The sequence below is a fragment of the Giraffa tippelskirchi genome, chromosome 6, assembly GCF_054371585.1.
Source record: "Giraffa tippelskirchi isolate mGirTip1 chromosome 6, T2T-mGirTip1v1.2.pri, whole genome shotgun sequence".
In the NCBI taxonomy this organism is placed as follows: domain Eukaryota; kingdom Metazoa; phylum Chordata; class Mammalia; order Artiodactyla; family Giraffidae; genus Giraffa; species Giraffa tippelskirchi.
The window spans coordinates 124,125,465-124,151,681 of record NC_137280.1 but is presented as its reverse complement, the minus strand read 5'-3'; the positions used below and the strand labels follow the sequence as shown (position 1 = coordinate 124,151,681).

General features: G+C 50.5%; 2 protein-coding genes across 7 annotated transcripts in view; one reads left to right on the top strand and one right to left on the bottom strand.

Moving 5' to 3' along the window:
* NRG2 (neuregulin 2) overlaps positions 1-17,593 on the top strand; it is a 191,155-nt gene extending 173,562 nt beyond the window's left edge. For 2 of the 3 annotated variants that reach the window (XM_081496695.1, XM_081496697.1), the window contains exons 6-10: positions 6,601-6,703; positions 9,371-9,494; positions 9,842-9,969; positions 10,742-10,969; positions 15,753-16,646. In XM_081496695.1, coding sequence (XP_081352821.1) covers positions 6,601-6,703; positions 9,371-9,494; positions 9,842-9,969; positions 10,742-10,969; positions 15,753-16,521 — 1,352 coding nt within the window. In that variant the 3' untranslated portion in view covers positions 16,522-16,646. Of the gene's footprint in view, positions 1-2,668; positions 2,693-6,600; positions 6,704-9,370; positions 9,495-9,841; positions 9,970-10,741; positions 10,970-15,752; positions 16,648-17,389 lie in introns of those variants that run through there. The other variant, XM_081496696.1, reaches the window with a different exon arrangement.
* Positions 17,594-21,733: 4,140 nt separating this feature from the next.
* PSD2 (pleckstrin and Sec7 domain containing 2) overlaps positions 21,734-26,217 on the bottom strand; it is a 60,084-nt gene continuing 55,600 nt past the window's right edge. For all 4 annotated transcript variants that reach the window (XM_081505221.1, XM_081505223.1, XM_081505222.1 and 1 more), the window contains one exon: positions 21,734-23,009. In XM_081505221.1, coding sequence (XP_081361347.1) covers positions 22,800-23,009 — 210 coding nt within the window. In that variant the 3' untranslated portion in view covers positions 21,734-22,799. The remainder of the gene's footprint in view (positions 23,010-26,217) is intronic.

Sequence of the window (26,217 nt, the reverse complement as noted above, 5' to 3'; positions counted from 1 at the left end):
CACATGCCAACACACACATGTGCTGACACCTGCTCACACAGGCACACACACATGAGCACATGAGCACATGCTCTAGGGTCCACTTCAGGACCTCCTCATCCAGGAGCCTGTGACCGTGTGTCTCAGGGCCTGTCCAGGATGGAGACTTTGCCTGTTGTCTGATCAGCTGGCCCTGCTGGGAGTTCAGCAGCAGGTGACCGTGGTTACTGGTCAGTATGCAAATTTCTGTCCAGTAGGACCTGTCTGTGACTTGGTGGTGTCACTCTGTGCTGGCTGAGTGGCAATCAGTGAATATGATGAGCAGAAGACTGTTTGGTTTTTTGTTTGGTTTTTGTTTTACTGGGGCTGACATAGCTGCAGGCCCCCCAGAATCCACCCAAGGGGCAAGGGAAGCAGGGCTGCCTTCTAGTGGCCAGGCAAGCCCTCAGTCACATAACCAGTCCTGCCAGCTACCGCCATCAATCCAAGACAGCACTGGCCTTTGACTCAAAGGGGAGGCCAGTCAGGAGCCCCCAAAGCTGCTGCTGTACTGCTTGGTTCCCAGAGGAGTGATGCAGGAGAAAACTCTTAAATGACTTTGGGAGCCCTGCTCACTTCTCCAGGTGGTTGTTGTCCTGAGGACTAGCCAGTCAGGCCTGCCCAGGGACTCAATGGGCAGGAATAGCCACAGCTTAGCCTCAAGAGATCACAGACCTGGCCTCTAGCCTCCTTTCTGCCTCCAAATTTGCATGACCTTGGGAAAGTGTCCTAGCACCACTGGCCCCCAGCTGCCTCATCTAATACAAACACCACCACAAGTAGAGCCCAAACCAGCTCTGTGAACCATAGTTCTCTCAGCTTCTGGGGTGCTATGGCCAAGTGGGCTCTTCTCTCCGGGGAACCTGGTTGCATATCCAAATGCTGTGAGCTGCCTGGAGGGTCCCTGGGGCTACAGGATTAGCCGCACAGTGAGAGCACAGTGAGAGCTGCTCCTGAGGACCCCTTGAGTCTGTCAAGTTTGTGATGCTTGCTTAGCACAGCTGGCCAGCCCAGGAAGGCCCCAGGAGAGGAGAGGACTCTCTGTGTGAAGAATTCCTACCTCCCAGCAATACATGTAAGACCACAAACAGATCACCCTCAACCTCAGATTTAACAGGACTGCCCAGGAGGGTTCATGTTTGGAAGAGCTGGGGTTCATGCTTCAAGGGTGTGGTCACTGCATGGAATCGGGGTGGGGGGTCAGAGCCCCAGGATCTTCCTCAAGGCTCTTTTCAGTCAGAGCTGTCCTGCTCTCTTGCCCTTTTCCAATGGCAGAGCCCTCTGGACTCCCTGTCAGGAAGCAGAGGAGAAATCCAGGGCTGGACACACGTGCCCATGCTCCCCTCCCTCCGCAGGAGATGAGAACCTCAGAACACAACTCCACCTCCTCCTGGGCTCTGGGGGAGCTTGCTCTGCATGTGGGGAGGCCATGGAGAGGGCCCTGGCCCACCACCTTGCCTGTCTTCCTCTGGCAAGACACATGAGGAAACAGAGACGATGACTTGCCCACACATACACAGCAAACTGGGGACAAAAGAGAGACTCGAAGCCCACACTCAGATACCGACTGCTACCTTAGAATGCTAGGTGCACTTTTCAAAAACATTGGGGAGATTTCTGGGCTCCCATCCCAGAGCCCGGTTCCATTGGCCTGGGTGATTCTGAAGCACAGCCGGGTTGCAGACTTTCCAGGGATCCCATAGCCAGGCCTGATCCCCACTCAACAGATGAGAGACTGAGAGCCAGACATGCAGGGAACCCTGGGGTTGCACAGCAGGTCAGTGCCAGAGCTGATTCCTGGGTGGGCCCTCTTATCCGAGCCTTTGATGTCCTGGGCATCTACCTCGAAGGGCCGTGAAATTGCACATTCACAACGTGATCCCACTTCAAAGAGCACAACTGGCTGCCATGCAGGGAGCACAGGTGTTCTACAGGTGGCACACTTGTCTCTTTCTCCAAGTTGAAGTTTGCTTTCCTAAGTAGTGAAAGTAGGCTGACACCCCAAGGCCTCACCCCTGCAAGTTTCTAGGATGTTCAGGGTGTCAGGTGGAGAAGTGACCTGCTCCCCTCCCCACTCCTGCTCCCCACACACTCTGAGCCTCTATGCCAGTCTCCTAGTAGATGGGCCGGCCAGTGAGGCCCAAGGGGACAGGACAGGGACAAGGGGCCTGTCTGAGTACCTTCTGCCCTCATTCTGAACAGAAAAAAGGGCCCTGTGAATGAGCTCAAGCAGAGCAGGCTGTCTCCAGGAGGCGCTGGCGCTGGAGCTGGGAGGGGGAGTATGGGGATGCCTCGGACCCCTGACCCCCACTCACTTTCATCCCCGGGGACATCTGCCAACTGACTTCTGCCCCTTCCCACCAGGTACTAACCCCACAGCTCATCTCTAAAGAACCCACCCTGCCTGCTGAGCCTAACCCTTCTTCTTCCTACCCCCCAGCAAGGGCTCCTGGGGGCTGGGTGCCAGGGAAGGGGCTCAGGAGGCCGGGAGGGGACCCCACTAACCTGCTTTCACCTCACAGGCTGCTGCTGGTGTCTGAAGAGTCCTGACCAACGTTTCTCTCTCTCTCTCCCGCCCTTCCCCCATCTCTGTCTGTATCTCTCCCTCCATCCCTTCCCCCTCTGACCCTCCTCTCTCCCGCACTGCCAGAGCACCTTGGATTTGAACTAAAGGGTACGGAGCCTCTATGTATGGATCAGCACCAGCCACACAGCCCCTCTCCTTAGCCTCTGACACAGTGTGTGCTGGATGTTGAGTTTCCTTTCCCCCAAAATGGAAAAGGGAGGATTTCAGAAATCCCCCCGTCCCTGCCGGGATGTCCTATAGTAAACTACACTGATGTGGGGAAGACGAGAAAAGCTCATGCATGGCAGGGTGCCCTTGGGATTCAGACTGTGCCCAGTGTACAGCAGCGCCCCCTTGCCTGGGGCTGATCACCAGGGTCCTCAGGGGAACAGGCCCTATGAGCTGTATGCGGCCCAGTGGGTTGGCCAAAAAGCCAGGTCCCTCGGAGAGTGGGTGTCCAGAAGCCACGGAATCTTGCTTCGGAGAACTGTGCAGAGAGGCAGCCCTTTCAATTTGACTTTAATCCTCCTTCCTTTTCCCATTTCCATTTTCATTGCTTTTCATCCTGCACCAGGCTGGCAGCTGATAACACCTGTTTGTCTCTGCCCCCTGCCTCATGTTTGTCTGCCAGGCTTTGCCATCTGCTTGAGGCTGTTACTCCCTTCATGATCTGTCTCCACGAGGGCACATGTGTTTGTCTATGGGCAGCACCAGCGAGCATCTAGGGTGGGCTTGTACCTCCTGCCTCCCAGCTCAAAACCTTACCTCCCTCCCATGACTGCCCTCTGGCCCCTGGAAGATGCCCTGGGCAGGAAGGGACTCTGAGGTCCATCTTTCCAGCTCTCTGGCTTTGTGCTGGGAGCCTCCGCCCTGGTCCGCACATATTATATAGCCAATGAGAAGCAGGAGCTCAAGAGGGGTTGAGGCTTCAATGCAGTCAGACCTCAGATGTGTGCGGAGCTGGCAGTTATGAAAAAGCTGGTTCTTGTGGCAGGTTGAGTGAGACCCTAGTTCCCCCGCCACCTAGCCACCATCAGCTATTCTCAGAAGATGGAGCTGAAAGTCTATGTGTAAGAGTATGTCTGTCTGTCTATCTGCTGTGATGGGGTGGGGAGGAGAGGGGTCAAGTCTGTGGTGTCTGTGTGATCCTGACAGGGGACATGGGTGAATCTGTAGGTGTGTGTGTCTGTGTTGTTATGGGGGGCTCACGTGTTTACACCTTGTTGGGTCTCTCAGTGCAGGGTGTGAGCACATGGAGGGGTGCAGTGGGTGCAATATTTGTTGTTAAGAGTTGAGCATGAGCAGTGGGTGTGGAGGCAAGTGTGAGCATCTGTAATGTGACTGTCTGTAAAGGTGGTCTGTATATTCATTCACTCACCAACTCAAAAACATCTCCTGAGCCCCAGAGTTGGCCAGACCCTGGGGACCTAGTATGCAGAGTCGCTGCCCTCCTGGCAGAACAAGCAAACAAGAAAGATACAGGTGGTGGTAAGCGTTATACAGAAAATATCCGGTTGGCCAAAAAGGTTGTTCGGATTTTTCCATAAGATATAATAGAAAAACCCAAATGAACTTTTTGGCCAGCCCAATAAAAGGGAATGGGACAGCATCTAGCCAGGGTGGGGACTGACTCTAACTAGGTGATCAGAGAAGGCCTGTCCAGTGAGGTGATGTTTGGGCTAAAACTTGACAAAAAGTAGCCAGCCCTGCAAACAGTATGTGGGGGTGTAGTGTTTATGGTGGGGACACAGCAAGTTAGGGGTGATATGGGTGGGCCTGCCTTGTTCAGTGGGCAGAAAGACTGCCAGTAACTCTGGAACACAGCAGATATGGGGAAGAGGACCACAGATGGGATCTAAAGGAAGGGACCGGGTGACCCTGGGTCTTGTGGGCCACGGTAAGGCTTTAAGTTGTATTTGAATTGCAGTGGGATGCCAATGTGGGTTTTTAAGCATCCTTAAAATGATCTGCTTTATGATCTTTATGAGGAGCAAATGATCTGCTTTATGATTGGAAATCAATGCGGCTTTGGGGCAGAAAATAGACTGGGTGAGGGGACAGGATGTGGAGGAATAGAAGCAGAGAAACCAGTCAGAAGGTGGACAGCTGTCCAGGGAGAGATGGCATCATCTTGGACAAAGCTGGAAGCCCCGAAAGAGGTAAGAAGTGGTCAGATCCGGGATCTACTTGGGAGGTAGAGCTGAGAGGACCCGCTGATGGATCAGGTACCAGAGTGGGTGGGAAGATTAGGAACGAACGATTCTGAGGCTTGGAGCCTGTATAGCAGGAAAAGTGGTACTCCCACCATAGAGATGGGAAGGGCAGAGGGCAGGTGGGGGGTGGGGTGGGCAGAGGGAGTCAGTGCATCTGCTTGGCCATGGTCCTTAGCTGTAGGAATCTGGAGCTAAGGGAGAAGTTGGTACAAGAGAGAGAAATGTGAGATTCAGCAACATACAGATGGTATTTCCAGTCTGAGTCTGAGTGAGATGATGGAGGGAGAGAGGGCAGGTAGGGAGAGGAAGAAGCCTGAGAGCTCTGGGCCTTTCTACCCTGAAGCCCACATGGAAGAGCGGGGAGCAGCAACTAAGACAGAGATGAGCCAGTGCAGGAGGAGGAAATCCAGGAGAGAAGACCATCCGGGGAAGTGAGCCCAGATGGGGGAGTCCACTGAGAGGGAAGTGAATGGACCAGAGGCTTGGCAGCAGGGGATTGTTGGTGACCATGATCAGAGTGGTCTCAAAGGAGTGACAGAGACAGAGGCTTGACTGGAGGACTGAGTGGTGGCCGGGGAGGAGAACCACAGGCAGGACGAGGACCACAGAGCCCAGAGGTGGGGATCTTGGGTAAAGGGCTGTTTGTTTTACGACTCTGCATGACTGTGTGTCCGTGGGCCTGATCACGTGCATGGTGGATGTGCGTGAGAGTATCTCTTATCCCTGTGAAGGGTCTGTGTGTCAGCCAGGCGTAGTCCTCCAGGTATGTGTGTCTGGGCGTCTGTACCCGGTCTGTGCTGCTGGGTGTACCTTTGCCACAGGAGGCGCTGCAAGCCTGGGGGCCTAGGGACATTGCCCAGGGTTCCACCAAGGTTGGATCCGGTCCCCACTTATCCCAGTCCTGCTGGGAGGGAGCAATGTGGAAGGGCCGACCAGCAGGTCCAAGTGGGAATGAGGGTGACCATGTTGTGTGCTCTCCCCTTTTTCCTTCTCTTCCTCCAGGCTTTCTCTGTTCTAGAAGGGTAGGGGCTGCCCCACCAAAAAGTGGAGGTAGAGGGGATGGTCGAGTCTTTTTTAAGGCTCTGAGGCCCAGCCTACCTTAGCTCCTTCAGAAGAGTAGAGGTCACTCCTGAGCACAGGGTTGTCCTAGGGAGCTGTGCTGTCACTGTGGGCTCCCCACGGGCAGAGACGGGCGGCCAGAGTGGGCTAGGGCCACAACTCTGACCAGGCTGTAGGGATAAACCAAAGCCTTTTTCCCCATGCTTGCCTCTGCGGGCCTGGCCCGCTCTGTCCCTGATCCTGGCACCACTCCTAAGGCTAGGCTCTGGACCTGGTGTCCAGAACAAGAACAAGCCCAAGAACAAGCTTGTTCTCTAGGCCTGAACAAGCCACTTTCCACCCTCCTCAGGAAGCCAAAGTGGCCAGGTATCTGCGCAGGGCCTGCATGTTCACCGCTGTGGAGACCAGTTTCCCCCAGCCTATCAAGGCTCTTGGCAGCCACCAGGCCATAGTGGGTTGCCCTCCCCTATGACCTTGGGACCTTCACCTTCATCCCACCTCCACCATCCCCCTACATTTTCCACTCATTGGGTAGAGCACAGGGTTTGGGAAAGTGAACTCAGGCATAGTCACTTGTGACCAGATCCATGGGTGGGTGGAGTTCGGGAGAGCAGGAGGGAGGGAACTGGCTGGGGAGGGAAGAGATGGATGGGAGCCCAAGGTATGAGGGGTAAGGGAGGGTCTGCACCCCTGCCTCTGTGGGTCTGCCCCCTGCCTGCCCCCTCACACCCTCTACCCCTGCAGAAGCTGAGGAACTGTACCAGAAGAGGGTCCTGACCATCACTGGGATTTGCGTGGCTCTGCTGGTGGTGGGCATCGTCTGTGTGGTCGCCTACTGCAAGACCAAGTGAGTTGTCGGCACTTAGGCCAACCAGGGGCTGCTTCTGTGGGGACAGGCTCTCCTCTCCACTCCGCCATGCCTGGCCTGGCCTTCCCCTTTCTCTTCCCCTCTGCCCCTCAGGGGCTTCTGCAGCTGGTGTGGGACCAAAGGGCCAGGCCAAGAAGCAGGAGCAGAGGGTGGGAGAGACAGACCCCAGAGGACTGAACAAGAGTGGTCATAAGCACAGGCATTGGAAGAAGACAGATCTGGGTTCAAATCCAACTCTGCCATTTCCTGTAACCCTATGGAAACTGACGAATCTCTCTGAGTCCTCATCTGTAAAATGGGCATGATCCTCGTACATACCTCAGAGCATCCTGTGGAGGAGCATCTTCCCTGTCAAGTAGGCAGACACTGGGGCAGTGTCGGGGGTGGGGAAGCACAGAGAGGGAGGCCCTTTCTCAGGGGAAAAAGAGAGCTCAAAGGGAACTGCCTGGCCCCACCTAGGAGCAGTCCAGGCAAGATACCTTCCAACACAGAGAAGGTGGGGTTGGGGCACCCCTGAGTAGAGAAAAGGTGACATCAGAACCTTGGAGCAAGGGACAGAAAGGGGGCTAGACAATTCCAGCAGAACAAAGCAAGCTAAAACATAAATGCCAAGGAGTATTGACTGTATTCATGGAGTTTGAGCAGCCCAGGCTAGTTGAAGCAAAGGGTGGGGTCAAGAAAACAAGGTGCATGAGTCTAAAAGAACAGCTGGAGCCTGCATGGCACCATAGGGCCTTGAATGTCAAGCTAGGGAGCCTGGGTTTATCCTACAGATGGTAGGAAGCCATTGAAGGTTGTAGAGTGGTGTAGTGCAGAAAGAGGATTGTCACATCTGTTCTTATCTAGAAAGCAGGAATCTGGGCATGACCACCATTTCGGGGGCTGAGCCCTGGGGTCTTGGTTCCTGCTGCCCCTATATATGAGATCAAAGGCCTTGCCAACCTTGAGATTTAGGGCTCAGGGAGCCCAGAGAGGAGACTGAGCCCACATAAAAAAACCAAGGCCCAAAACTGGGAGCGGGGCGGGAAGCAGGCACCATGTTCTAACCTATACTATATTTACTCATTTCAACAAACTTTCATTCAATGCCTGCTGAACAGACACCAGGCCTTGCACCAGGCAAATGGCCAGGGCTCTAAGCAAGAGGTGTGGGATCACGGGATGTATTTCGGGGGTGCCTAACCTCAGCTGGAGGGCAGGAAGGACTTCCCTGAAAAGGGTGCATTTTAGCTGGGCCTGAGTCGAGCAGAAGTAAGCAGGTAAAGGGGCACAGAATGTGCTGCAATTAGATGCAAATGCCCAGAGGCCAGAGAGGCACAGTGTCGGATCAGAAACAAGCCCTCCAAGGATGCAGTGAGCCGAGGTGTGGAGAGATAGTGCTAGGGAGAGGGACAGGATGCTGAAGACCCATGAAGGGTTTGTAGCAGGGGAGTGACATGATTAGACTTGTCGATTACAAAACAGATGTACTGAGCTCTTAACGTGTGCCAAAGGAAAGAGGCCCCACAGGTCTTGTTTCCCTGACCACAGCATCCTGTTTTATTTTCTTCATAGCACTTTGCTGAAAGTACTTGTTTATTTATTTTTATTATTTTTAATTTTTAATTTGTTTTTATTATTATTAGGAGAATCAGATGATGTGTTTATCATCTGCCTCTCCTACTGGCCTGCAAGCTCCATGAGGGCAGAAACTATATCTGTCTCCTCTGCTCCAAAACTGCATCTTTGCTTTGTTCAGTCGCTAAGTCATGTCTGACTCCTAGCGACCCCATGGACTGCAGCCTGCCAGGCTCCTCTGTCCTTGGGATTTCCCAGGCAAGAATACTGGAGTGGATTGCCATTTCTTCCTCCAGGGGATCTTCCTGATCCAGGGATCAAACCCGCGTCTTCTGCATTGGCAGGCGAGTTCTGGCACATAGTAAAAACCCAATCAATATCAAATAAATGAATGAATGAGCAAGTGGGTCAGCACTGTGCTTGAATATCTTATCTACTCTTCATACTCAGTGGTCTTTGAAATGGACAGATGATCAGTCCATTTTACAGATGAGGAAAGTGGAGCATGGAGAATTTAAGTAACTTACCCAGAGTTGCTGCTGCTAAGTCGCTTCAGTCGTGTCCAACTCTGTGCAGCCCTATAGACGGCAGCCCACCAGGCTCCCCCGTCCCTGGGATTCTCCAGGCAGGAATACTGGAGTGGGTTGCCATTTCCTTCTCCAATGCACGAAAGTGAAAAGTGAAAGTAAAGTCGTTCAGTCGTGTCCAACTCTTCGTGACCCCATGGACTGCAGCCTACCAGGCTCCTCCATCCGTGGGATTTTCCAGGCAAGAGTACTGGAGTGGGGCGCCATTGCCTTCTCCGTGCCCAGAGTTACACAGCTAGAAAGTAGAATTCTGCTGTCTCAGCAGAGCCAAAGCTCATTACCACTACACTCAGGTATTGCTGAATGCAGGCTGGTAGTGATGATGTAGGGATTGATAGAAGGGGTCCTGGCTGAGAACAGCCTGAGCCCAGGAAGAGCAGGAGATGCCATGGCAGTCCAGGGCACAGATAGCCCAGTTCCCTGGAGTGACAGCTAGGGGAGTTCATGCTTTGTGTGTGTCGTGGGGTATGGGGGTGCCAGGCTAATGCACCTTCTCCTGCAGGAAACAGCGGAAGCAGATGCATAACCACCTCCGACAGAACATGTGCCCTGCCCACCAGAACCGGAGCTTGGCCAACGGGCCCAGCCACCCCCGACTGGACCCTGAGGAGATCCAGATGGCAGACGTGAGTGGTGATCCCAGGCCCCACTCTGACCCCTCGCAGTAGAGCCTGCCTTCTCATGCCCCCTGCAAGAATGGGCCAGGGAGGCAGCAGCTCATCCTGGGCTCAGCCTTGCCTGCTAGCCTGGCCTCGCCTCCCCAGGATGACTTAGCCTCGCTTGGCCCATTTCCTCAAGGGAGGTCAGGGGCTGGACTTCCAGGGGCCACTGCTGCCCTAACACTGAGTCACGTATCCAGTGGGCCATCCCCACCCTCCACCTGAAGCTTACTATCTCACTTTCCCAAGCCCACCAGGAAGGAGGGCCAACTTGGTCATCTGTCACTAACTGCCCCCCTCAAACTCTGTTGCAGTATATCTCCAAGAATGTGCCCGCCACAGACCATGTCATCCGGAGGGAAACAGAGACCACCTTCTCCGGGAGCCACTCCTGTTCTCCTTCTCACCACTGCTCCACAGCCACGCCCACCTCCAGCCACAGGTGGGCACCACCCAGGCCCACAGAGCCTTGCAGACTCCTGCGTGCACACCCACAGGGCATGCACATACGCATCACACACCTGCCTGGGGACACACACAAAACTCCCCAGCCAGGCTGGGCTCTGTATTAAGGGTCCTAGTGAGCCAGAGGATGGAGGTGGGGGGCTTCAAACCAGAACCCACCACCAAACATCCATCCAGGTCAAGAAATGGGATTCCTTTTTCTAGTCTAAACCAGCCCCAGGGGAGCAACAGCATCACTGTGCTCCCACCTAACATTTAGTTCTGTTTGGACGTCATCTGCACCACTTCATCTGGCAGAAAGTGCCTGGTCCCTCAAGTACCCACAGCTATTCAATGTCCTCTCCTGGGGTTTCCACGTGAACCTAATCCACCTTCACCTCCTCTCCAGAGGTAGGGAGGCCTGTCTACACAAGCACAAAGTCATACAGCTCTAAAAAGAACATGGTTGACCCCTTTCTTCCCTGGGGAGCGGGGTCCCTGTATATTGGCCACTGGGGCTGGGTGCTTGCGGCAGGTGTCCCGGGACCACGGGAGTGGAAGGGGTCACAGCTGAGGAGACCAAGGGGAAGTTGTTGCAGGGAGGCAAGGAAGAGGGCTGTGTGCACTGCAGCCCACCCATCCACAGGCCTTCAGCTCTCCTCCTCCCCAAAAGGAGTGAAGAACCAGGGCAGGGGTGGGCCTGGGACCACACGTGCTGGGCTGCCCTGTCCCTTCTGTCCCCTCATGTCACTCCCACCTGGCTTCTCCAGGCATGAGAGCCACACATGGAGCCTGGACCGTTCTGAGAGCCTGACCTCTGACTCCCAGTCGGGCATCGTGCTGTCGTCAGTGGGCACCAGCAAGTGCAATAGCCCAGCGTGTGTGGAGGCCCGGGCACGGCGGGCGGCGGCCTACAGCCTGGAGGAGCGGCGCAGGGCTGCCGTGCCGCCTTACCACGACTCCATAGACTCCCTGCGTGACTCCCCACACAGTGAGAGGTCAGTCCCCACCTGTGACCTGCACCCACCTCAGCCTGAGAGCTGGCACCACGGACCTGGGGCCGATCCTGTGGTCACCTCAGAAACACTCCAAGGAGCCTCATCCCCGTTTTTCAGATGGGCAAGCAAGGTCCCTGAAAAGTTCAATGTTCTGCTCAGGGTCATTAACATGTTAATGACAGGCTGGGACTCCAGCCAGTAGACCCTGGTGTGTTGTGACTATTTAATTTAATTGTCCTACTAGGACACTTTACAGAGTAGAAGAGAATGTTAATAATAATCACACTGGAACATCAGGAACAAACAGGGGCTGTCCTGGACAAACCAGAACATATGGTTGCCCGACGCTGGTGTCACCTAGAGGCCCCGTGTCCTGGGGGAAACAGACACCAAGATCAAACAGATGAGAGAGTGGGAGGAGAGGCTGTCTGTGAGGAAACTGATCAGTGCAGGATGGGAATGAGCCAACAATGCCTGATGCCCTGGAAGCATCAGCGACTAGGCCCCCATGGATCAAGATGCCACTGGGTTCCCAAGCAATGAATGCAGTGAGAACCAGGAAATGCCCTTCTTCCCTGACTCACAGGCAGGAGTCACAGGGGCCAGGCTGCATCTTGCTCAGCCCTCAGATGGCTTCTTGGCAAGTAGGATCTCTGGGAGGAGAGCAGAAAAAGGGGCATGGTACTAGGAACTCCGCAGATGGTAAAGAATCTGCCTGCAATGCAGACGACCTGGGTTTGATCCCTGAGTAGGAGAGATCCCCTGGAGAAGGGAATGGCTACCTGCTCTAGTATTCTTGCCTGGAGAATTCCATGGACAGAGAAACCTGGAGGGCTACAGTCCATGAGGTCGCAAAGAGTCGGACACAGCTGAGTGACTAACACTTCCATTTTCACAAGGAACTCCAGGCTAGGGTGGAGAAGGCTCAACTCAGCCTATTCCATGCCAGCCATGGGCACAAACCACGGAAGCTCCCAGCTGCCCATGAAAAGTGCTAAACATAGAACACCCCACTAGGTCAGAGAAAGCCAGTCTGACCGCGGACTCTGAGAAGCAACTAGGCTTTTCTAATACTAACCTTTCCAAGCCCAGTTCCACCACCTCTGTGACTTGGGGCAGGTTGATCACCTCTGTGTTTTGGTTTCCTCAGCTGTAGAACAGTGAACATTACACCTGTCTTGTGGCTCTTATGAAGGCTACCTAAGATCAAGAGCATAGGTCTTTGTCGCATACCTGACATGGAGCTGGTGCTCACTAGGTGGAGCTGTGGTTATCAACAGTAACAAGAGCAATAGGACTCCTTGATGGGTGGAGGTAGAAAGGTGGGGAGGGACTTCTGGGCGAGGGGAACACCAGGAGCAGTTCCAGCAAAGGCACTGAGGACAGAGCTGGTGAGTGAGGCGCCTCGAGGTGTGAGGAGAGGGGAGCTGGGCGTAAGCAGGCAGGCTGGGGCTAGATAGACAGCCAGTGGCCCTGGGTGGGTAAGCAGGAAGGGCCTCCTAAAGCAGAGATGTGACTTTAAAAGATTGTTCTGGGAAGTGCATGGGCTGAAGAAGGAAAGATCCTGGGGTGGGGGCATGACCAGAGTGAACCTCCAGTCCCAGGATGGAGTAGAGCGGGGTGGAGGGTATGATCCAGGAGAAAGGGAATGGGTAAGACTTCATGGATGTGCATGTGGAAAATATGGGAGAGGGAAGACAGGGGAGTCAGATGATTCAGAAAGACGGTATAGGGACTTGAGGAAGCAGTGAGGTGCCCAGCTCTACTGTTTGAAAGAGAGCCAAGCAGGTGGGGGTCCCTGTCCTGAGGTAGACAATGGCTGGGCAAGAGGCTGGTTTACCCAGAAAGGGAAATGTGGAGAAAGAAAAAGCACTGGTGCCCGGGACCCAGACGGGGAGATAGTTGGAAGGGCACACTTTTGAAGGAACTGGTGCTCTTTAGCTCCAAGCAGAGATGCTTCAGTGTGGTCTTGGTAACTGTGCTCTGGGCTGAGCTCCTACTTGAGGTGGGAGCAGTCACTTCCCGGAGGCAGACTTTAGCTTCACCTTAAAAAGGAATATTTCCCCACTGTAGCCATCAGCCAAGGGATGAACTGTCCCTGAGGGAAGGGGAGTCCAAGTCACAGAGGTGGCTGAATGCAGGAGCTAGAATGAGTGATTGGGCAGTATGAGTCCTGGTTTCTGCCTGTTGTTGTTCAGTCACTCAATTGTGTCCAACTCGTTGCAGCCCTGAGAATTGCAGCACACCAGGTTTCCCTGTCCTTCACTATCTCCCAAAGTTTCCTCAAACTTATGTCCATTGAGTCAATGTGCCATCCAACCAACTCATCTTCTGTCTCCCCCTTCTCTTCCTGCCCTCAATCTTTCCCAGGATCAGGGTCTTTTTCAGTGAGTCTGCTCTTCGAATCAGATGACTGAAGTAAACTGGAGCTTCAGCATCAGTCCTTCCAATGAATATTCAGCACTGATTTCCTTTACGATTGACTGGTTTGGTCTCCTTGCTGTCCAAGGGACTCTCAAGAGTCTTCTCCAGCACCACAGTTTGAAAGCATCAATTCTTTGGTGCTCAGCCTTCTTTATGGTCCAACTCTCACATCCATACATGACTACTGGAAAAATCATTTTGACTAGACAGACCTTTGTTAGCAAAATTATGTCTCTGCTTTTTAACTCTCTGTCTAGGTTTGTCATAGCTTTTCTTCCAAGGAGCAAGCATGTTTTATTTTTCATGGCTGCATTCACCATCCACAGTGATTTTGGAACCTAAGAAAATTAAATCTGTCACTGTTTCCATTGTTTCCCCATCTATTTGCCATGAAGTGATGGGACCGGATCACACTATCTTAGTTTTTTAAATGTGGACTTTTAAGCCAGCTTTTACACTCTCCTCTTTCACTTTCATCAAGAGATTCTTTAGTTCCTCTTCACTTTCTGCCATTAGGGTGGTATCATCTGCATATCTGAGGTTACTGATATTTCTCCCAGCAATCTTGATTTCAGCTTGTGATTCATCCAGCCCAGCATTTTGCATGATGCACTCTGCATATAAGTTGAATAAGCAGGGTGACAATATACAGCCATGATGTAGTCTTTTCTCAATTTGGAACCAGTCCATTATTCCATGTCTGGTTCTAACTGTTGCTTCTTGTCCTGCATACAGGTTTCTCAGGAGGCAGGTAAGATGGTCTGGTATTCCCATCTCTTGAAGAATTTTCCACAGTTTGTTGCCATCCACAGTCAAAGACTTTAGCAGAATCAATAAAACAGGACTAGAGTTTTTCTGGAATTCTCTTGCTTTTTCTGTGATCCAACAAATGTTGGCAATTTGATCTCTGGTTCCTCTGCCTTTTCTAAATCCAGCTTGTATATCTGGAAGTTCTCGGTTCACCTACTGCTGGAGCCTAGCTTGAAGGATTTGGGGCATTACCTTGCTAGCACGTGAAATGAGCACAACTGTACAGTAGTTTGAACATTCTTTGACTTTTGCCCTTCTTTGAGATTAGAATGAAAACTGATCTTTTCCAGTCCTGTGGCCACTGCTGAGTTTTCCAAATTTGCTGGCATAATGAGTGCAGCACTTTAACAGCATTATCTTTTAGGATTTGAAATAGCTCAGCTGGAATTCCATCATCTCCGCTAGCTTTGTTCATAGTAATGCTGCCTAACACCCACTTGGTTTCACATTCCAAGATGTCTGGCTGAGTGATGGTGAGTGATCACACCATCATGGTTATCCAGGTCACTGAGACCTTTTTTATACAGTTCTTCTGTGTATTCTTGCCACCTCTTCTTAATCTCTTCTACGTCTGTTAGGTCCTTACCATTTCTGTTTTTTATTGTGCCCATCTTTGCATGAAATTGTTCCCTTGATACCTCTAATTTTCTTGAAGAGATCTCTAGTCTTTCCCATTCTGTTATTTTCCTCTATTTCTTGGCATTGCTCACTTAAGAAGGCTTCCTTTTATCTCCTTGCTACTCTTTGGAACTCTGCCTTCAGTTAGGTGTATCTTTCCCTTTCTTGTTTCCTTTTCACTTCTCTTCTTTTCTCAGCTATTTGTAAGGCCTCCTCAGACAACCAGTTTGCCTTCTTGCATTTCTTTTTCTTGGAGATGTTATGGTCACCACTTCTTGTACAGTGTTACAAACCTCTGTCCATAATTTTTTGGCACTCTATCAGATCTAATCCCTTGAATCTGTTTGTTACTTCCACTGTATAATCATAAGGGATTTGATTTAGGTCATACCTGAATGGCCTGGGTTCACATCCCAGCTTGACCACTTCCTGGCTATGTGAACCTTGAGTAAGTAACTTAAATGTTTTGCGTCTCAGTTTCCTAAGGAGTAGTACGGCGGAGCCTGGTGGGCTGCTGTCTATGGGGTCGCACAGAGTCGGACACGACTGAGATGACTTAGCAGCAGTATGGCATTAACAGAAGCCTCTTACAGATTTACTGTATTAGATGAACTGGCACACGTAAAATGCCCCAGCCTAAGCCTGATCCAAAGTAACCATTTAGGAACACTGGTGACTGTGAACATCCCCACAACCAAGGACCACTGATACGTGTATGGAATCACCCAACAATGCTATGGAATGACCATTGTGTTTATTCCTGATTCACAGATAAGTAAACTGAGGCTCAGAGAAACTAAGGAAATTGCTTAGGGTCACTGAGGAATACCAGCATGGCTTCTGCGGGAGGGATCCTGGGCTACACTACTGCTTTGCGTCAGGTCTGCCCCATCCCCTGGCCACCGGCCCATGTCTCTGCCTCTCCCCGCAGGTACGTGTCTGCCCTGACCACGCCCGCGCGCCTCTCGCCCGTGGACTTCCATTACTCGCTGGCCACGCAGGTGCCGACTTTTGAGATCACGTCCCCCAACTCGGCGCACGCCGTGTCGCTGCCTCCGGCCGCGCCCATCAATTATCGCCTGGCGGAGCAACAGCCGCTCCTGCGGCAACCGGCGCCCCCCGGCCCGGGACCGGGGCCTGGGCCCAGCGCGGACATGCAGCGCAGCTACGACAGCTACTACTACCCCGCAGCGGGGCCGGGGCCGCGGCGAGGGGCCTGCGCGCTGGGTGGCAGCCTAGGAAGCCTGCCCGCCAGCCCCTTCCGCATCCCCGAGGACGACGAGTACGAGACCACGCAGGAGTGCGCGCCCCCGCCGCCGCCGCGGCCGCGCGCCCGCGGCGCGTCCCGAAGGACGTCGGCGGGGCCTCGGCGCTGGCGCCGCTCGCGCCTCAACGGGCTGGCGGCGCAACGCGCACGCGCGGCGCGGGACTCGCTGTCGCTGAGTAGCGGCTCGGGAGGCGGCTCGGCCTCGGCTTCGGACGACGACGCCGACGACGAGGACGGGGCGCTGGCTGCCGAGAGCACGCCTTTCCTCGGCCTGCGCGCGGCGCAGGACGCGCTGCGCTCGGACTCGCCGCCGCTGTGCCCAGCGGCCGACAGCAGGACTTACTACTCCCTGGACAGCCACAGCACGCGGGCCAGCAGCAGACACAGCCGCGGGCCGCCCCCACGGGGCAAGCAGGACTCGGGGCCCCTCTAGGGCCCCCGCCGCCCCCTCCGCCTCGCCCGCCCCACTGTCTTTAAGGAGAACAGAGACCGCCGACTGGAGAGAGAAAGGAGGAAAAAAAGAAATAAAAATATTTTTATTTTCTATAAAAGGAAAAAGGTATAACAAAATGTTTTATTTTCATTTTAGCAAAAATTGTCTTATAATACTAGCTAACGGCAAAGACGTTTTTATAGGGAAACTATTTATATGTAACATCCTGATTTACAGCTTCGGAAAAAAAAAAAGAAACTACAAAAAAAAAGAGAGATGGGCCAATTTTTTGACTCTTTAATAGAAACCTTTATTGTGGTGCCTTTTGCTGTACGCTAATCTGGAGCTCCTGGAGAGAAGTGTGGGTTGCGGGGTTGGGGGAATGTAGGATCCCAAGCTGGCGGGGAGTGGGGGCAGGGATGGGGGGGCAGTGAAGAGGAAGCAGAGAAAAGAGGCCACGTGTTTGGGTTCGGGTGGGGGCGAGGGTAGGGGGGTCCCAAGGAAGAAAGTGAGGTCCGGAGTAGCTTTTGCCCCCTCCTAAGATCTAGAGTTCTGGCCTGCCTTCTGTGGATGGGGATCCTAGGCTTGGAACTAGAGTTGGGGTCAAGTAAAGTCCAGGGGGAGACTAAGGCCCAGCGACAGCAACCAGAATGGGGAGGGGGCCTCCCCGCTCCTCACAGCTGCTAAGGGGCTCTGAGAAAGAGGTCTTCCCAACAGCCTCTGCGGGGGAGGGGGCAGCTCTGCCAGGGCCCAAGTGTTCGCGGCTCCTCCTCCCCTGTGGCCTCCAGGACGCCCCTCCGTCCTCTGCAGCACCTTCGTTTACAGGTCGTCTTTTCTATTTTACGCCTGCATGTCCTTTGCATTTCAGATTCTTTAGATTGGATGCATGGTCACACTGGGACCGAGAAGAGCCACTCAACAGTGTATTTGATTCCCCTTTTAGCAATAAAGTAACACCATTTCCTTCTCACAGCCGGACTCCCATCCCCCAGCCCACCTATGACTTCCACTTCCTCTCCAGCCCTGACCTCCCCACCCCACAAAACTGGGTCCATTGCTAATTTGTCAAAAAGGTAATTGTTTAAAAAAAAAAATCCTAAACAAATGGGAACCCTGCCCCTTGAAATGTCCAAACACCTGACTGTTGACACTTGAACATTTTTATATTATAAATAAAATCAGAAATAACTCATGTTTGACTGTGTGTGCCTAGCCCCTAGGTGAGGAGGGAAGACGGAGGATGAAGACCTGCGATAGAGATGGATGGATGTTGGTGTGGAGGTTGGAGAGAGCCAGAGCAGTTCCTGGGAGGAAGTGTGTTAGTCACTCAGTCGTGTCTGACTCTTTGCAACCCCATGGACTGTAGCCTGCCAGGCTCCTCTGTCTGTGGGATTCTCCAGGCAAGAATACTGGAGTGGGTTGCCATTCTCTTCTCTAGGGGGTCTTCCAGACCCAGGGATTGAACCCTGGTCTCCAGCATTGCAGGCAGATTCTTGACCGTCTGAGCCAGCAGTTGAGGGGAAAGAGACCCTCCCTTCAATCTTGCTGGCTCCAACTGCTAGAATGAGATCCAACCCTCCTCCCTGTTCTGAGAACATTCACCAGGTGTCCCCCAGTGCCTCTCCCCTACCACCCCATGGCTGCTGGGGAAGCTGGCCAAGGGGCTGATGCAGATTACTTTGCTTTGAGCTCAGCCTCAGAATGCTGGCCCAGTTCCTGCCCTGGAGTTCCAGGGGGCAGAATGAGGCAAGAGTTTCCAGGCCTAGGTGGGTGAGAAGGGAAGGGTTGTAAGGTTGGCACTGGAGCAGCTGAAGCAAGATGACCCTTGGGGCCTCAGGCATGTCACAGGCAAAGTCTGGACATGAAAATGGCATAATGGGTACCCTCAGCTGCCAGGAGGTGCTGGGGTTTTTTATACCCCCTCAAAGCCAGGGCTTGTCTAAACTTGCAGTCTCTGATGGAGAGTACATGATCTCAGGCATGGAGAAGGCAGATGGAGGTCCAAGGTGAGCCTTTTCCCTCATTGATTGTTACTAAGTCAGTACCCAGCACTAGGAACCATTCGATTCCAGCCAGACACAAAGGAGTCAGCTATCCGAAGAGTTCAGGCGGTTGATGTGTGAGGGTGTACACAATGAGCCCAGAACATGTGTGATCAGTTCAGAGACCTACCGATAGGAAGGATGGAGAGGCCTAGGGTTGAAACGGCTTGGGTATCAACAGGGCCTGAATTCACAAATTCCAGCTCTGCTGTGTGACTTCTTTAGGCTGCACTTTGCTCAGCTGGGAAATGGTGATGCTAATACCTACCTCAAAGCATTGCTGTAGAGATTATATAAAGCACCCAGGATTGCTTCTGGCATGTGATGCCTGTTAGTGGCAAATTTGATGATGGTGATGACCATATCCTGTGCTTTGCATTCTTGAGTCACACAGAGAGTGGCAAAAACTGGATGAAGGGGAGATGATATAGAAAAGTAAAGAACTAGACGTGGGGACAAGGGTGGAGGCAGGGGCGGGGATGGGGCAGGGGTCGGAGGAAGGACCTGTTACAAAGAAACAAAGAAAATTAATGAACTCAGTGCTGCACAAACCTGCAAATCATGGACTTCTCCAGCCCCTATCATCCAGATCGTTGTGCTGGCTCTGAGTTTGCTATTGGCTTTAAAATTTTCTGAGAGCCAGTAATATCTCTGTGTGATTTATTATCTGTATGACAACCCAGAATAATTCTGAATGAACCTCTTGGTGAGCCCATTGCCCTTTTCATGACCCAGTTTAATGTCCTTATTTGACCCTTCTGAGGGCCTGAGTTACCTACCTTCTAAATTTTCACTCAGAAACCACTTTCCTGACTCCAGTGAGCAGACTGACCTCTTTATGAGCCCAAGTAATTATGAATGACCTCTCAGTGAACCCACTGACCTCTCTATGACCCCAACTAATTGTGACTGACCTCTCAGTGAACCCATTGCCCTGTTCATGACCCAGCTTTGTGTCCTCATTTGACCTTTCTGAGGACCCAAGTTACCTACCTTCTAAATTTTGACTCAGAAACCACTTTCCTGACTCCAGTGAGCACACTGACCTCTTTATGACCCCAAGTAATTATGAATGACCTCTCAGTGAACCCACTGACCTCTCTATGACCCCAACTAATTGTGACTGACCTCTCAGTGAACCCATTGCCCTGTTCATGACCCAGCTTTGTGTCCTCATTTGACCTTTCTGAGGGCCCAAGTTACCTACCTTCTAAATTTTGACTCAGAAACCACTTTCCTGACTCCAGTGAGCACACTGACCTCTTTATGACCCCAAGTAATTGTGACTGACCTCTCAGTGAACCCACTGACCTCTCTATGACCCCAACTAATTGTGACTGACCTCTCAGTGAACCCATTGCCCTGTTCATGACCCAGCTTCATGTCCTCATTTGACTTTTCTGAGGGTCCAAGTTACCTACCTTCTAAATTTTGACTCAGAAACCACCTCCATGATTGCAGTAAATCCATCTCTCTCTGTGTCACCCCAATTAATTCTGAATAACCCCTTGATAAACTCATTGAGCTTCACATGATCCCACTTGGTACCTTCATTATCTGGTCTGAATTCTAAGATACCTGCTGAGAGTCTAAGGCCAGAATCTAATCAGTTTCCTTGACTCTTCATCATATCAGCCACCTGTTCATTCACAGGTGTAAATGGAACCTAGGAGCAGAGGTGGCCAGAGAGGCCCCTTTTTCACTCTGCCTCTCCAGTTCTGCTTTGGGGCATCTTTAGTATGGCCTACCAGGAAGAAGTATAGCCATAAGAAGGGCCTTACCACTACCATCCTGTCCTCCAGGAGCACTTAGGACCTTCAGGCGGCTTCCTGAGTCAGTCTTCCCCACCCCTCCAATTCTTTCTTCTCTCGGCCAGGTTATTTTTGTCTTGTCTCCCCAGCCCTTCCAGAGTCCCAGATGGAAATGGTGACTGACCGTCTCCCTCCCCATTAGACTGTGAGCCCCATGTGGACAGGGATCTGGTCTATCCTTTTCTCACGATAGTATCCCCAGCACCCAGCACAATGTGCAGCGCTGTTTATCTCATTGAATGAGTGCATGGAAGCTCGAGAAAGGCTGTCCTCAAGGGTCAGCCCCCAGGGGTCCCTGAGCCTGCAGCCACTTCCCAGGACCACCAGGTGGCGCAAACCACTTATTGCATCTCACCTGCTGTCCTCCAAGGCTCTGGATTTGGACAGTCCTGGAAAATGGACATATTAGGGGCAGAGGTTGTGGAGGGAACATGATGGTCCATTGGAATGCAGAAAAAAAAATATTAGAACTTTGCTTTAGATTTATTTTATCTCATCTTTTTAAAATTTCTATTTTGTGTATGTTTTATAATGTACATAAATTTTAGTACAGTAGTACATGTATATAATTTACAATAAATAATTATACAATTAAGAAAGTGAACTAAAAGTTTTTTTTTTACTTATGGGAGGCACAACTAGTGCTCAGGGAAGCACACCTGTCTGCAGCGGACGGAGCCTGCTCCTCTGCCTTCACTCACCCACCCTCAAGAGGTGGAGGGTGGGAAGCAGACCCCAAACTCAAAGGATCTTTGAGAGCATAGAGGAAAAGTACAGAGAGCTTTTTATGTTGCCACATTGCTCTTTCAATTTCACTTAAATGAACATTAACTTCCCCTCAGCAAAATGAAGGTGCCAGATGGTTTGGTTATAAAATACACTCAGCTGATCCAAATTAAATAATCTGGATTTAAATCACTACATCTCTCCACAGATTCACAGGTCCCTTGCATCAAACGTGAGTGGGCTTGTAAATGTCGGGTACTTAGTTGCAAGGTTGGCTTATCTTGTTATCTAAATATATTACCACTGAGGTCAAACTGCTGGCCAAACTACAGTAATCTGTTTAAAAAATAGAAAGGATTTACTCGTCACAGTTGCATTGAGGGTGCCATCACCCCCACCACTTGTCAGTCTGAGGAATGCAGAGTTTAAAAGATGCTAGTCTGTGATCATCACGTGGCAAATTATCCTTTCCAGACATGTCCTTAACTAGCATTTCTGAGTCAATCAAAGAGTGTAAGAAATATCAGCCTAACAATCAACAACTTGTCATTCCACATTTCCCCAAGACCAAGATTTAATGGCTTCCATAAGCTTCCCCCACCAAACATCTTTGGGTTTGTTGACAAGTGACTATTTGCAAGGCAGAGTGTCTTTTATTCCTGTAGCAGTAGATCTGGACAAGAGGTCACCTCTGGGCCCAAGAGACCTGGCAGCACCAACATAAAGACCAAAATATAAGCAGGGCCGTGGTCCCATCCCACTCACACCCCAGGACGCCTGTGGGACAGACGGGGCAGCACATACACACACTATTTATTCCAAAGCATTAACTGTAAGAGCAGTTTAAATCACAGGTCAGCCGGAAGAGGGGAAACAGGGAGAGAGGAGGTCACGCTATCTCTACTCTTCCAGAGAGTCAGAGCCTCCAGGGGCCAAAGAGCAGCCCTCCTCGCTAACAAGTGTATCTGAGATAGGCTTTTCCATACCTCATTTCATCCTCTGATAGCAGTTCCAAAACCATCTCTAAAGGAGTAGGTTATATATGTATATAATTCCTATATATATACATTTATGTCCATATAAAAGAAAGCAGTAGTGGTCTTGATGGATGGAAGGTGAGGTGGACTTGAGTGGAGACAGCTTGGCACTGAGGGACAGGTCTGAGAGCTGGGTTATTGCCGGGCAAGGCAGGAGAACGGGGTGCAGTTCCCAGTGCTGCTGAGTGAAGGGAGAAGAGGACAGTGCTGGTGGTCTGCAGACCTGCTGCTGGTCAACTCAGAGGAAGGAGGAGGAGGGGTGGGAGTCCAAACTGAGACCTGGAGTTGAGACCTGCCCTCAGAAACAAGGGAGATGCGGGGAGGAACTTGTGAGAAGAGGAGAGCCTGGGAAGCCAACCGCCCTTCCTGCTTCTCCAGTGAGATGGTGTCTAGAGCATGCACACAACTGGCCTATAAACTGAGACTCCAGGGTGGAGAGGGAGGTGAGGGCTGGGGAGAGGCTCTGAGGCCCAGAGCAGCCCCAGGATGCAAGATCAACACCATGAATAGCATCTCCATCTCCTTAGCCCCCAAGGCTCTCCACACCCCTCTGGCTGCCTAACAACTGTCTGGAGCTTGTCTGAGTGGTCCCTAGCTGGAATTGTGCTCACTGGCCCCTCCAGGGGAATTGCCTGTCTCTGAGGCCTGCCCATCCTTGCCAGCTAAGTATCAGGCCCAGTGGTATCCCTCGGGGCTTTGCTGCCAGTCACAGTTCCATGGCCCTGGCTGAGGGCAGGGCTAGAGTGTGTCTTGCGGAGTGAAGGGTCATCCCCCTCCAGGGTGGCCAACCGGGCCTCAATCCGCTCCAGGTCATCAGAGCCCACTTTGATCTTCACAGCCAGGAGGTGGATATAGGTCTCATAACGGCTTTTCTGGGAAAAGAGCAGAGAAAGGCCAAAAACAAAGTCAAAAGATAAACAACAAACTGCAAAAAAACATTTGTACCTTATATGACAAAAGACTCTCTCCTTGATATTTAGAGAATTCTCACCAATCAATAAAAGGAGATAAACAATTTTAAAAACAGGCAAAGGGCATGCACAGAAATTTAACTCATAATTTTAAAAACCCAAATTAATTGGCAATGACTTATTGGATATGATAGCAAAAGCATAGGCAATGAGAGTAAAAATAGACAAATGGGATTTTATCAAAATTTAAAACACCTCTGTATCAAAGAACACAATCAAAAGAATGAAAATGAAATCTACAGAATGGGAAAAATATTTGCAAATCATAAATCTAGTAAGGGTCTAGTATCCAGAATAGTAAAAGGGGGAAAAAACTCCTAGAACTAAACAACAAAATAAAGCCCAATTTCAATCATCTTCTGATTTCATGGCTGCAGCCAACATCTACAGTGATTTTGGAACCCAAGAAAATAAAATCTATCACTGCTTCCACTTTTCCCCCTTGTATTTGCCATGAAGTGATGCAATTGAATGCCATGATCTTAATGTTTTAAATGTTGAGTTTCAAGCCAGCTTTTTGATTCTCCTCTTTCATCCTCCTCAAGAAGCTCTTTAATTCCTCTTCACTTTCTGCCATTAGAGTGGTAGAATATCTGAGGTATATGTATATATGCCAATATCTGAGGTTGTTGATACTTCTCCTGGCATTCTTGATTCCACCTTGTGATTCACACAGCCTGGTATTTCACATGATGTACTCTGCATATAAGTTAAATAAGCAGGGTGACAATATACAGCCTTGACATACTCCTTTCCCAATTTGGAACCAGTCAGTTCCATATCCAGTTCTAACTCTATCCTCTTGACTGGAATACAGTTTCTCAGGAGACAGGTAAGAATTTTCTCTTCAAGAATTTTCCACAGTTTGATGTGATCCAGACAGTCTAACAAAGGTCTGTCTAGTCAAGGCTATGGTTTTTCCAGTAGTCATGTATGGATGTGAGAGTTGGACTATAAAGGAAGCTGAATGCAGAAGAATTGATGCTTTTGAACTGTGGTGTTGGAGAAGACTCTTGAGAGTCCCTTGGACTGCAAGGAGATCCAACCAATCCATCCTAAAGGAAATCAGTCCTGGGTGTTCATTGGAAGGACTGATGTTGAAGCTGAAACTCCAATACTTTGGCCACCTCATGCGAAGAGCTGACTCATTTGAAAACACCCTGATGTTGGGAAAGATTGAAGGCAGGAGGAGAAGGGGACAACAGAGGATGAGATGGTTAGATGGCATCACTGACTCAATGGACATGAGTTTGGGTAAATTCCAGGAGTTGGTGATGGACAGGGAGGCCTGGCGTGCTGTGGTTCATGGGGTCTCAAAGAGTTGGACACGACAAAGCTACTGAACTGAACTGAACACAGTCTAAGGCTTTAGCATGGTCAATGAAGCAGAAGTAAATGTTTTTCTGGAACTTCCTTGCTTTCTCCATGATCCAGCAAATGTTGGCAATCTGATCTCTGGTTCCTCTGCCTCTTCAAAACCCAGCTGTATATCTAGAAATTCTCAGTTCATATACTGTTGAAGCCTAACTTACAGGATTTTGAGCATAACCTTGCTAGCATGTGAAATGAGTGCAGCTGTATCGTAGTTTGAATGTTTTTTGGCATTGCCCTTCTTTGGGAATGGAATGAAAAATGACATTTTCCAGTCTTGTGGTTACTGCTGAGTTTTCCAAATTTGCTGACATATTGAGTGCAGCACCTTAACAACATCATCTAGGATTTGAAATAGCTCAGCTGGAATTCTGTCATCTCCACTAGCTTTTTTCACAGTAATGCTTCCTAAGCCACACTTGACTTCACACTCCAGGATGTCTGGCTCTAGGTGAGTGATCATACCATCATGGTTATCCAGCTCATTAAGACCTTTCTTGTATAGTTCTTCTGTGTATTCTTGCCACCTCTTCTTAATCTCTTCTGCTTCTGTTAGGTCCTTACAATTTCTGTCCTTTATTGTGCCCATCTTTGCATGAAATGTCATGTCACAACATGCATGAAATGTTCCCTTGGTATCTCTAATTTTCTTGAAGAGATCTCTAATCTTTCCCATTCTATTATTTTCCTCTATTTCTTTGCATTGTTCATTTAAGAGGGCCTTCTTATCTCTCCTTGCTACTCTCTGGAACTCTGCATTCAGTCAGGTGTATCTTTCCTTTTCTCCCTTGCCTTTCACTTATCTTTCCTCAGCTTTTTGTAAGGCCTCCTCAGACAATCACTTTGCCTTCTCACATTTCTTTTTTGGGGGGATGGCTTTGGTCACCACCTCCCGTACAGTGTTATGAACCTCCGTCCATAGTTCTTCAAGCACTCTGTGTACCAGATCTTATCTCTTGAATCTATTTGTCACCTCCACTGTATAATCATAACCGATTTGATTTAGATCATACCTGAATGTCCTGGTAGTTTTCCCTACTTTCTTCAATTTAAGCCTGAACTTTGCAATAAGGAGTTCATGATCTGAGCCTCAGTCAGCACCAAGTTTTGTTCTTGCTGACTATATAGAGCTTCTCCATCAACATCATCATCCATCAGGAAAATGCAGATTGAAACCACAATGAGATTATCACCTCACATGCATTAAGATAACCACTATCAAAAAAAAAACAACCATAAAGTAACAAGCGTGTTGATAAAGATGCTGAAGAATTAGAATCCAAGTACACTATTGGTGGGAATGTAAATTGATACAGCTACTATGGAAAACAGTATGGCTCTTCCTCGAAAAGTGAAAATAACATTACCATACAATTTAGCAATTCCACCTCTGGACATAAAAGCAGGAGTGAAAGCAGGATCTCAAAGAAACATTTGCACACCCATGTTCATGGCAGCATTATTAACAGTAGCCGAAAGATCAAAGCAACTCAAATGTGCATCAGCTGATGAAAGGACAGACAAAACATGGTGTCCAAATACAACAGAAGAACAAAAGGAAAGAAATTCCGATACATGCTACAGTAGGGATGAAGCTTGAAGACCTTGTCATGTGACACAGGCTAGTCACAAAAATATAAATTCTGTGCACTTAGAGTAGTCACATTCAAAGAGACAGAAAGTAGAACTGTGGTAGTAGAGGACTAGGGCCAGGAGGAAGGTGTTGAGGAGTATGTTG